General features: G+C 33.5%; 1 protein-coding gene across 3 annotated transcripts in view; it reads left to right on the top strand.

Annotated features, from left to right (window-relative positions):
- Nucleotides 1-13,739, top strand: part of LOC114337816 (relaxin receptor 2) — an 800,386-nt gene that overhangs the window by 724,144 nt on the left and 62,503 nt on the right. For all 3 annotated transcript variants that reach the window (XM_050643561.1, XM_050643559.1, XM_050643560.1), the window contains one exon: nt 11,446-11,678. In XM_050643561.1, the coding sequence (XP_050499518.1) occupies nt 11,446-11,678 (233 nt within the window). The remainder of the gene's footprint in view (nt 1-11,445; nt 11,679-13,739) is intronic.

Below are 13,739 nucleotides of genomic sequence, written 5' to 3'. Positions count from 1 at the left end.
GAAATCACAGTGGCAAATTTATGTAGGAAAATTACATTTTATGTTATTCCTTCTGTACAGAATTCTATAATTTTAGGTATGGACTTCTTCAATGCTTTTAATAGCACCTTAAGTTGTTCTGATTTTTCTTTTTCCATATCTGAATTTAATCTGTCTACCCTTAGTGCTATTCATGATTTTTCCAGTTTATCTAGTTCTGAACAAAGGCAATTGGAGAATATGATCTCTCAGTTTACTACTATTTCTTCAAATGACAAACTAGGTCGTACTTCATTAATATCTCACACTATTGAGGTGGGAAATCCTATTCCTTTCAGATTATATCAGTATCCCATACCTCAAGCCTGGCAGGCAGATTTAGAAAAAGAAGTCGATTCGATGCTTGCTTTAAATATCATAGAACATTCAACGTCGTCCTATTGTTCCCCACTCTGGTTAACAAAGAAGAAGGATGGATCCTTCAGGATCTGCTTTGATGGTCGAAAACTAAACAGTATCACCACTAACAGGGATGCTTATCCAATTCCCCGAATCGACGTGATTTTGAGCAAACTTCAGAATGCCAAATACATCTCTTCGATTGATTTGTCTAAGGCCTTTTTACAGATCCCACTGAGTGAAGAGAGCAAGAAATATACTGCTTTTGCTGTCAGTGGTAAAGGATTATTCCAGTTTGTCACCATGCCTTTCGGTCTTGTTTCTGCTCCTCAGACAATGTGTCGTCTGATGGATTTAGTCATTGGTCCACAGTTAGAGCCCTATGTTTTCTATTATTTGGACGATATTTTAGTAGTCACTCCTGATTTTTCCCTTCATATGGAAATTTTAGATAAATTGTTTTTACGTCTTAAGGAAGCTAATCTAACAATTAATCTGGATAAGTGTCAGTTTTGTCGCCCTAGTCTTAAGTTTTTGGGTTATGTTGTTGATAATCAGGGTCTAAGGACTGATCCTGAGAAAATAGTTGCTATTAAGAATTTTCCTATACCTAAGACCACCACCCAAGTCCGTAGGATATTGGGAATGTGTGGATATTATCGCCGGTTTGTACCTTCATACTCTACCTTGTTGTCACCTCTTACGGATCTTTTGAAGAACAGGAAAAAGGGGCAGACCATTACCTGGACTCCTGAGGCTGATGAAGCTTTTAGGCGCGTTAAAGAGGCTTTAACTAGCGCACCAGTCATGATGTCACCTAATTTTAATGAGCATTTTTATTTGATGACTGATTGCTCTAATACTGCTTCTGGTGGCGTATTGTTCCAGTTGAAAGATGGCTCGGAACATCCCATAGCTTACACGAGTAAGAAATTGAATAAGGCCCAGAAAAACTATTCCACCACTGAGAAAGAACTCTTAGCTATCATACATGGGTTGGAAGCATTTCGTTATTATTTAGAGGGCCGTAATTTCACCATAATTACGGACCACAGTTCCTTGGTATGGCTTCATAGTATGAAAAACCCATCTCAGAGACTTTCCCGATGGATATGCAAACTGGCTGCCTATTCATATAAGATTGTTCATCGAAAGGCCAACGGTGTAGTGGTTGCTGATGCTCTTTCCCGTGTCCATGATCTTAATGTCTTAGATTTGTCCACCTTAACTCCTGACGAGTGGTATCAGAATATGATTGATAGGGTTACTCAAGACCCACAAAATTATCCTGATTTTAAGGTAGAGAACAATATACTGTACAAACATATCTTAAGTCCTATAGAGGCCTTATCCAATATGTCAGATTGGAAAATAGTTGTACCTACGCCAAATAGGGAGAACATATTACGTATGTTTCATGATGAAGTTACTGCTGGACATTTTGGTTTTTATAAAACTTTTCATCGTATTGCCGAATTATATTATTGGCCTGGCATGCGCAAGTCTATCAAAAAGTATATTTCTAAGTGTTTAGTTTGTGCGACTTGTAAACCCAGTAATTTACCACAAGCTGGACTCATGGGTTCCTTTAGGAACATTAATTTTCCTTGGCAGATGATCTCGTTGGATCTCATTGGACCCTATCCTCGTAGTTATAAGGGTAATACTTACTGCTTGGTAGTTGTGGATTATTTCACCAAATTTCCTGTAGTTTGTCCTCTTCGTCAGGCCACAACTCCAGCCATTCTGAAATATTTAGAGGAACAAGTCTTTTTGTTGTTTGGTGTTCCCCAAATTGTGTCATGTGACAATGGTCCTCAGTTTGTGTCGAAGGCTTTTAAAGATTTTTTAGCTAAATATAAGGTCCAGAAGACCTTTTATAATGCTGCCTACCATCCTCAAGCCAATCATACTGAGAGAGTGAATCGCAGTATCGTCACCGCCCTAAGGTCCTATACATTCCCAGATCACAGAGCTTGGGATCAATATATCCATTCCATAGCTCAAGCCATAAGGACCTCTGTCCATGAGGTTACCCAATGTTCTCCTGCATATCTCAATTTTGGTAGAAATGTTGCTTTATCTGGTGACTATTTTGGTACAATTTCCGACACTTCCACAAATCTCCCTCAGATATCCGATAACCTTCATCGCTTAGAAGATCTCCAGACTCTACCTCAAATTTTTTCTGACATTCGGAAGAAGTTAAAAACTTCCTATCTAAGGAACCAGCAGCAGTATAACTTGAGGAAAAGAGATCTGCGATTCTTCGTTGGAGATAGAGTGTTGAAGCGAAACTTTGTAAAGTCTAATAAGGGTGATGCTATTTCGGCAAAATTTTGCCAGAAATATATTCCCTGTACGGTTGTGAAGGTAATATCTCCTTTAGTGTATGAATTGAAGGACAATTCGACTAACAAACGAATTGGACAATTTCACATAAAGGATTTACTGCCTGATAACACCATGGATGAGGTTGATTCATCATCTTCGGAAGAAGATTAACTTTATAGGGTTGTTTGAGCTAACTTCTTCCTCTATTTGTCTTTAGCTCGATCCTTATTAAGATTCAGTATTTTAGTTTAATATTTTATTCACCAGATAGAGCAGGTACATATCTCCATTTTTATCTTTTGGCATGGTTGTTAGATGACTTCCAATTTATGAATCATTAGGTTAATTATTTTTTTAGTACGCTTATGTATGAGCTTATCATTTTTTTTTTCATTATTAATGTTGCACTTTAATTATTATGCATCAACATTATTAATTATTAATACTGTTAGTAGGATTACCCAGTTAATAAGAACCAACTTGTAATTTTTAGATTGTGCACCTACCCCCTTAGCATAGAAGGGTTGTTGATTATTGTATATTTATATATTTGAATATGTAAGCTCATGCAAGTACGTTGGTTTAATATTGATATTTGGTATGGAACTATGGAACTAAGAATATTATACACTACTTATCTCAGGTTGTGTGTTGTATTTTTGATATTTGACTACATACTATTTTTTTTTATATGTATCTTTTATTATCTTGTTATTAGATTTGCCATATTGGAAAGATGGGGTGGTTCTTAATTTTATATTGGTTTACTTTATCAACATTTGTCACAGATATCCTAAATACTTTATAATAATTTATATCCTTATGCCCTACACAGTATGATTCTGGAATTAGTTTGGAATTCTGATGTATGTATGGATTTCTTCTTAAGAACTAGTCTGCCAATGCTCTGTAATTTGGGTTCCTAGGTAACCTAGTGAATGCGTGGGTTCGAAATTCAGCAACTGATCACTGCTATCCGATTTCGTAACCTATGTTTTCATAGCAGAGTACGCAGATGTTTATTCATCAAAATATTTCTGGTCAGGAAATGTTGGCCACATGTCCTGACCATCCTTGTGTAATTATTCCAATCATTCCAGTTACATTTTTTAGCATTTGATAGGGAATATTTAGTTTACATTATGTCCCATACTTCATAGGTAGTAGGTTCCTTTTAGTATTTGAGGTGTTTGGACAAATGAATTGCTTATTTTAGTAGATTTCCTCTTCTTTCCTGAGGCATTAGTTTGTTGTTGAGATTCAGGAATATTTCCTGGATAATTCTATGTATGCGAGAACGTATGAATCTACAGTTTTATTCCAAATTGGTTGCTCGTTCTTGTCATATTTTTTTTCTATCATTTATCATGGTGTCATAGACCTTGTCAGTTCACCTTTTAGATTTTTTTTTATTACAATTGGTACGTTATCAGCTATAGCTATAGCTAGTGAACAACAGCACGGACCAATTTTAGTTAGTCAACGACTTACTTGAGTCGATGGACCTAATTTAATTTATTTAGTATTAGTGAGAATTGGTACACAAATCTTCCTGATCGTTCTTCTTTGGATATGCTCCTATAAATCTGGTGTCCATTGATAGTCCGATTTTGGATAAAGCGTCCGAGTCCTCACTTATTTTGTTTATTTGGTTGTATAGGCTCGTATTACCGGTTGTGGTTGTACATAGGCCTAATTAATTTATGTGATTTAGTATTGGTGTGAATTGGTCCATAAATCTTCCTGGTCGTCCTTCTGTGGATATGCTTTATGAATCTGGTGTCCATTGATAGTCCGACTTTGGATTAAGTGTCCGATTCCACATTTATTTTGATTAATGAGTTTTTGGATAACTTTGATATGCTTACTATTTGTATTATTTGGCACTGGTGAGAATTGTTCCATAAATATTCCTGATTGTTCTTCTCTGGATATGCTATTACGAATCTGGTGTCCATTGGTAGTTCAATTTTGGATGAAGTGTTCGATTCTTCACTTATTTCAGTTGTTGATTTCTTTTGTCTTACTTTAGTATATTTACTTGTGTTATGGTGCGAATTGGCTCATACCTTTGCCTGGTTGTTCGTCCTTGGATATACTCTTTATAAATTTGATGTCCATGGATTGTTCAATTTTGCATTTAGTGCCAATTCGACATTTATTTGTCATTATGAACTTTAGTACATTATTTAGCTTATGTTTTGGTTTGCAGACAAAATGTCGATGACATTTTAATATGACTTCGAGTCATCTTTTCCGATTCATAGTTTTGGTGTAGTGATCATCCTTCTTTCCCTGATCCTTAATTTGTGGTTACTTGTAATCTTGCGGGTCAACGTAGAATGATAGATTATTACCACTTGGTTATTAATATTTTGAATTAAAAAAAAAAAAAAAAAAATTTTTGCTTAAAATTTTTTTTTCCGAGTAGAAGGGGAATATAACAGTCCGTTAACTTTAATTATCTTTATAGTTATTTTATTTAAATTTTAATAACGGTTTGTCATTAAATTATACTTAAAAATAATAAGATCTAACTAAAATAAATCTTTGACTGACGTCATACTTAACTATTAGTTGGCACAAGTACTTCAGTTGGTATTAGACACCATTCGCTGTCATGTGAGTTTCGTTCTGTGGGGCTTCTCGTCTAACGACAGGAAATATTGGACTTCGCTTGGTACGCTAGAACGGAAAAGTGGCGGATGGCTGATTGAAAAGGACGGAAATTTTAATACAATAGTTTCAAGCTTTTATAAGTGATATTTAGTGGCAAATTATTGGTGGTGCTTTGGAGAAGCTAGGAGACTAAGTTTTGGGAGATCCCGGAGGAATTGGAAGTCATGTCATCCGGTAAATTTTTTTTTACTCTTAAAAAGGTTGAGAAAAAGGAACGAATATGGCCGCTATCATGTCATATTAAATTCCTATTGAATTTATTTCTGTAAATGTATGAATCGGAGTTGTTCTTTGAATTTAGTATCTTTAATTATATCCATAGTTCGAAAATATACACTCAGATGAAGATTATCTTGTCACATATCCTGTAAATTATATCATTTGATTTGTGTGGTTATGTCAACCTCATAATATTGAATTCAAATTTTACAGATTACATTCATTATTCTCTATTCTATTAGATTGTGTGTATTCTAGCCATAGATTTATAATACTCTAGATTGCGCCTTACGATCTTAAAGTGGGTGACGGTTGCGACAGAGATAAATGAGCCTATTTGGTCGGTAGTCTCTTTCTAATTCAAGGGGAGTATCGACGACGTCACTATCCTACTCTGTCGTCGAGTATTTTAGATGGTTTGACAGTTCGAGCGGATGGCGACGAGAACTGGTCGTTTGTCTTCGGACGTGGATAATCCTGGTTCGAATCCCATACCAATCTTTACTTTTTTTATTTTTTATTTAATCAATATTGCGTTTATTAGATATTATTACATCTCTAAAGTAAATCTATTCAAAGAAATATATAACAAATAAGAAAAACTGTGTAGGTACCTATAGATTTTTAAAAATATAAAAGCCAATGTTATTTTTTTTAATAGGTAGAATAGTATAAAGTAATTAAAAATATTCGTAAAAAATTACCAATAATTAATATCAACATAATGTACCATCGATTTATTAATTGAATCGGTCATTTCAAAAACAACACGAGTCACATATTCCTAATTTTACAGAAGAGCAAAGAACTTAACTATATAGTCGAAAGATGGATGAAATGGATGACATCAAAATTCAGAGTTATATATTGTAGTTTTGTTCCTAATATAATGTTTTTACTGGACTGGTGTCGTTTTTCCACACAACGTTTATCTTAAAGGAGTCTATTATTCTCAAAAAGTTAGTTTCTCAAAATTGTGGACTATGCTGTTTTTGAAATGACCGATTCAATTATAAGTAATTACACATTATTTTTATTTATGAAACTATTGTTACAATTTTTAAAAAAAGTAGAAGCAAAACAAATATTATTCACATCATTCGAATAAGGACGAATTTATATTAATAACGAATGACTTTTATTTTACTATGCAGTTCACAAATTTTGTATTCCAATATTAACTTACTATACATAGGTACATTTATTATCTGCTAGATTTACTTAGGTCCATTTTTCAGATGTAAAAATATCTAATAAACGCAATATTGATTAAATAAAAATAAAAAAGGTAAAGTTGGTATGGGATTCGAACCACGATTATCCACGTCCGAAGACCAAAGACCATTTCTCGTCACCACCAGCTCCAACTGTCAACACATATTACTCGATAAAGTGGGATAGTCACGTCGTCGATATTCCCCTTAAATTAAAAAGAGACTACCGACCAAATAGGCTCATTTATCTCTGTCGCAACCGTCACCCACTTTAAGATCGCAGGGCGCAATCTAGAGTATTATATATCTATGATTCTAGCCACCTTAAATTCGTTCCAAAAGCCAGTATTTTTCTTAAAATTTACAACACATTACATTATCCCATACCATTTTTAATAATAAAAAAATACCCTTTATAGACATATTTTTCAGATAAAAATCATATTCTGTATTAAATATTGAATTTAAAGTTAAATCCCAAATTAATGTGTGTAATGTGAATCAAGGTCAAATCCATCATTGTTTTTGCTAATGATCTTTTTGTTGTTCATTCTGAAAAAAAGATATCTCATTTCTTTTCCTTTGGCTCTTTGACCTTTCCTTAGATTCTGACATTGAAACTAAAACGGGACATGTTTGTTTTTAGCCACTTGGGGGAAATCTTAAACTGTAACCAGTCCGTCAGCTCCCCTCACAACTGGGAGCAACCGTTCTACGCCAAGCCAGGTCATTTGGAGACCAGCCTGGAGAACCTCCCACATACCTACTTTTTATCCTGCCCTCTGCACCCCAGAAGGGCATCGGTATATTAATTGGTACAAGCTAGCACCATCCCTGTGCTAATTCGCCTACCAGGGATTTTGGAATCCGTAGCAAGGACACTCTCGGGGACCATTTAGGATTTGTTTTGGGACACTTAGTATCTGCTAGTGATTGTCACTTCCACTATTACACCACATTCATTTTTTGTATAAGACTCGGGACATTTATTTTGATGATTAAGTTTTATAGTTTATCGCACATATTTTGTTTCAATATTTAAGTTGCATATTGTTTTTATATATCTATAATAGTTGATAGTGTTCCCCAAACCAGTAAACTCTCTGGTCAAAGAGGTTTGAGCTCAGATCATCTTTTCCCCATATGAGATTCTCTTTACCTTTATATATTACCTGAAATTTACTTGTACCATTTATTTACTTAATTAACTTTATATTTTTAGTACTAACCTTGCTTGTCTCCACTTATCAATTTAAATTTATATACTTTGTCCTCTTAATTTGCTTAATTTATTAACTTATTCATATAACTTTAATCTTTCTTTAGTCAATCATAATTATTTAACTTATTTGCTTAACTTTACTTAAATTCATTTAATCAATTTCTAATTATATCTTTGGACGCTATTCCCTTTGAATAGCTATCCATTTTACTTGTTATATTTTTTAGTGACTACGTGTCGAAGCAACTGATTTTTATATATCAAGTAGACCGTAAGTTCACCTTAATGAGGCTAGTGCCTATTTAACTCTTTGAGAGTTACGGAAATTATTCATTGTGAATAATCCTCCCTTAATTATATTCTGGTTCATTAGTTCTATAGGGTTTAACGTTGCTGTACGTATTGCAATCGTACAATTATTTGGTGAAGGTTGTTATTTAACCTAGTATTGTAAGTTGGGGGTATGCTCCATATAAGAGCTACTCCATTACTAATGTAACTATAGATTATATTTATATTACTATAGGTAATTATTTCCCATTGTCATTTTAGAGTTACATAGTTTGTATTTTTCTAACTCAGAGGTTGTCAAAAATCTAAGTAGTTATATTTAATAAATATTTATTTGTTTTGTATATCCATTATTTTTTTTCCCATTTTTGAATTTAATATATTTACTATTTAACAGCAGTGTAAGATACCTGGAAGTTTGGTCCATTCCAACTTCTGGCGCCCATAATTCAGTCTATTTTATTTATCTCCTATATTCTTCTATTTTTATTATATTATTATATTTATCTAATTTATTTTCTGAACATATATTTTTATCTTAAAAGATTTCCCTTTTTCTAGTCATCATCTCTCTTTAGGTGGAGCTACTGTTCTTCGACAGGCATGCAAACGAGCCGTATCCATCCTTGAGTGTCAAGTTGCTCTCTTGCATCTATAGCTAGCCAACTCTATTCAGTTTGCCTCTGTCTCTCCATACTTCCATTATCAGTTCATCACCCTTCCTTCATTCATTTCATCTTATCATTTTACTTCAACCAAATACTACTGCAAAGTAGGATTTTTGTTACAAACGCCTGTAGAAAGCCTATACTGCGAACTGGTCGAACCAGCTCTATCTTTCAGACGACAAATTCTTAGTTTATCCTATGCCTCCAGAATAGCATCAATACCATCAATTCCTGTTCACAAAAACACGTTCTGTAATCGTTTCAAATCAACTTTTCAACATAGCACCTCTCCACCACCCTTTTATGTTAGAATTCACCGGTATATATCAACGTTAAATCTCCAAAATTTCCCCAGAACGTGGTTAATGAATGAACACAGCATTCCTCCATGGATTATCAGAACCCCACATGTAAACACCCAATTGACGAAATATAATAAATACGATACCAATCCACGTCTTATATATCAAAATTATAAACAAATAGTCGCAAAATATAAAAATTATACCCACTGATTCACCGATTCGTCTAAGTCTTCCCAAGGTGTAGGAGCAGCAGTATACATAAACAATGAAACCAAATATTTATTTAAGCTTCCCAGCTCCTACAGCATCTTAAATGGTGAACTTTATGCCATATTACAAGCGTTGAAGCACATTTCCAATGCACAAACCAAACACTCCTTAATAATATCTGACTCACTCAATTCATTGAGACTCATACAACAAACCTTCACGAAAAATCCTATAGTCATATTAATCAAAGAAATATTACACAGTCTGCATCAAACAGACTCAAAAATAGTTTTTCTATGGGTTCCCTCTCATTCTGGAATCGAGGGAAATGAAAACGCTGATCGTTGGGCTTACACAGCTGCGCAATTACCAACATTGGCAGAACAATCAATTCCAGCCGCAGATACAAAACAATTACTAAAATCAATGACTCTCAATTTATGGAGTGAAAAATGGAAAACATCCACGAGCAAGTTAAGAGACGTTAAAGAAGATACTGGTCCATGGAATCCACATACAACCAACAGATCAAACCAAGTCATCTTATCTCGTCTTCGGTTAGGACACTGTAAACTTACTCATGAGCATCTCATTACCCATACCGAAGCACCAAAATGCAGAAGGTGTAATATACCAGTATCAGTAAAACATGTGCTAACAGAATGATGAATTTGCCGCTTACAAACAATCTATATCTGGTTATTCAAACAATATGAAAGACATTCTTAACCTGCAAACCGACTGTAAACCTCTTTTTCAATTCCTTAATAAATGTAACCTAGCAAGTAAGATTTAATTGTACACAATTTCATACTTTTGTAAACTTATTAATTGTATTCTCGTTACCCCGCTGATGACCTTCGTGGTTAATGCGGTTATTTCTAAATAAAAAAAAAAAAAAAAAAAAAAATCTTCTACAGAATCGCTATGATGTTATTTTATTGTGAAATGAACGGAAAAATTATAACCTCCAAAAGGAAACTTCTTACAAAATTTTCTCTTATTTTTGTTTAGAACTTTTTTGTTGGTCACTTGACGATAAAAAGTAATAGATATAAAATTGTAGAGAATTTAATTTGCTACATTTTATCTGTAATTAAATTTTCTGTAGGATTTCTAGTTTAGGAGATACAGCGCGAAAGCCCTTTGCACCCCTTTTTCCAATATGGCGACCGCGGGACAAGGGTGACGACCGCAAAAACTTGAACTTAAGCTTCTACTGAACCCCCTACACATTAGTAAAAATAAAATTGACTCCTCTATGAAATGCAACCCTAAATGTAACATTTCAATGGACTACTATGCCCGCAGCTAAATTTTTTAAAGTCAAGGTTTTTGACAGTTGCCTATTTGGCGTCTGATATCGATGGTGTGTATCGGTCGCCATTTTCCAGATACGGCGCGTATAATTCTTCACATGTTTCAGTCCATCCGGGAGCATATTCTTTGTGATACCCCTAGGGATGGTTTCCTTTTTAGTACATTTTACTACACCCACAAATCTTTTGTAATTTTTGCTGGTTGGTTGATCCAGCTCAAGGTGTGGTCTAGTTGTTCAGAAAACTTCTTCCAATTCGCTTTTCTAAGATTACACCTTGGTCGAGGATATGATCAAATTATGGGAGTAATATGCCGATGATGATAAACACATGATGATGTTGAATATGTAGGTCTTATTGCAGGAAGAGAATATACATGTAATGCTGCAGTATCCACACTGCAACACTTTATTTTTAAAATTTGGTTATATTTATGTATTACTATATTTTGCATATTGAATGGTTTTAGTTTTCGTTTTCCAAATAATTACTGTATAGGACTATAGGAATTCCCCACTTTAGATATAGACATATATGTATGTAAATGTCTTATTATATATTAAAGTTTCGTGTTTTTATCATGAAAAACTGTAGATTTCTTTTCAGCGTCTGGTTGATGGGTGCTATAGGATGTACAGGAAATCTTATAGTTTTGTGGTGTCGACGATTTGCACCCACGACCAACGCTGTCCATTCGCTCTATCTTAGAAATTTAGCATTGTCGGACCTGCTTATGGGAGTATACCTCTTTATTATCGCAGCTGAAGATCAACATTATCGAGGAGTGTATCTAAGCTACCAGTATATTTGGCGACATAGTTATATTTGTAAACTATGTGGTAAGTTACATGTTTATTTTGAAATATTTTATATTTTTTACAAAATTAGTCTAATAATTAAAATCCATATATTTTAAATACGTGCTGATATCTGAACAATAAATAGACATAAATTTCCATTTTATTTATAGACAAATTTATTGAACCAAACTCATTTGCAAGAAAAGACAAAACGCAACTGTGACCTAGACAAGAATACGAATTCCAACCCCATTTAAGGGAGGAGTTCGGCAAGACGACGTATTAACACTTTCAGCTCCGGGCCAATATCAGACATTTGTCCCATGTGTCCATTTATACAGTCATTATAAAATTGTTGAAATGTAGTAAACACGGTATCCGTGTAGGTGGCACCTGATTGATTGGACAGTTAGGCCAATCAAGTTAGGTTTTTACTAGACATAACGGAAAAGACGAGGTTTGACAGTTGAAATGTGTAGTATGAGATATTACAAAAAGACTACCATCTTCGGATTCATCAATTTTTTAGTGGAACATTTTTTAAATAAACAATCAAAACGTCAAACTTAGTTTTTTACTCATAACTTAAAAACTTGTTTATTTAGAAATTTAACGTCCACAGGTAACTTTCTCAGAAAAAAAGATACATCGAATGAGATAAGCTAAATAAAATTCGGTTAATAAACAAAAAAGTTATTGCAAAACGGATGACAAAATCACTGTTTTTGAATATAGTTAATAACAATTTTATTGTTTGTTAAAATACGTTTTAATATACCCAAAATTGAGGGCACTATGGTGTTTGAATGGTGTGCAAAAAATGGTCCAGATCTGTTAAATAGTTTTCGTAAAATTGAATTTGTTTTTAAAATTTTTTGAAAAACGAGCTAGTTTCTGGGGCTGGTCCAGTTAATATGGCTGAATGTATCTCAATAATCAGGAGCTCATTTCCTTCGTTATGATGTATACTAACAGCTTATGAAAAAAAAAGTAAAAAAAATTACATATACGTACACAAAATTATTTGTTAATAAATAGCAGTTTTTAAGCTTATAAACAATTACAATAATTTCGTAGAAATTAGATCAAATTAAATGGCAATAAAAAACACGGAAAGCTGGTTAAAATACACAACTTTCAAAAAAAATTTTTAGGTCCTACGACCCTTGGGGTCTGAGATAGCCCCTTTTTTTGAAAAAATCACTGTTACGTTAATTAACAACACTAAGAGCTAAAATTAACAAATCTTTTATAAGAAAAGTCAAAGTTTTTAACAAAGTTTTTAGTAAGAAAAAATGTTAAAAATTGTTTAAATAGGAGTGTTATAAACACAGAGTATTTTGCGTTCCGACTAAAGTAAAAAATAGCGGGCGTAGTCGACTGACTGAATAGTGGGCGCGGTTGGCGACCGGCATGCGGCAGCAACTATTAAAATTACGTTATCCCGACCACAAAAATCCACTTTAAGGTGAATGACAAATTTTCGTCATTCCTTAGGTTTTCGAGGTCTCTGAATCCGAATATGGAGTTAATTTTTTTCTAAAATTAGTGGAACATGTTCAAAAATCTTCAAAAATTTTGAAAATTTTACTGTGTTATCTTTGAAGCATTTAGATAACAATGAGATTTGTCCAAAATGACTCAACACGTTAAAAGAGAAGTTGTTAATTTTTAAACATTTTGTCGTCAGATTTCGTTAGTTTCATGTTTACTTAAAAAAGTTGAGTGACAAACTTTTTAGTTTATAATTTTAATTAACACAGAAATAAAATATAATTTATGAAGAAGTTTTTCAAAAAAAATTTAATTTAAAATATGCAACAGGAAAAATGTTATGTGACTTTATAGACGAGCGGCACACCCCAAAAAAGCTTATTTCTCGAGATACTGATACTAATTTTGGTCATACTTTATATTTTTGATGGTGCTGAAAACTAAAATTAGGGTTGTTTTGAATTTTACGTGGGGGAACATTATCAAAATCGCAACTTTACCCTAAAAATAAAAAAAAATCACGTTTTTTTGAGTTTAATTTGCTACAACTCTGTTCCATTGTAATATTTTTTCTGATATTTTTATAGTATATATTTCTCACCTTTC

Source organism: Diabrotica virgifera, chromosome 2 (assembly GCF_917563875.1).
Source record: "Diabrotica virgifera virgifera chromosome 2, PGI_DIABVI_V3a".
NCBI lineage: Eukaryota > Metazoa > Arthropoda > Insecta > Coleoptera > Chrysomelidae > Diabrotica > Diabrotica virgifera.
The sequence above is the reverse complement of the archived record's forward strand: the minus strand, read 5'-3'. Positions and strand labels throughout refer to the sequence as shown.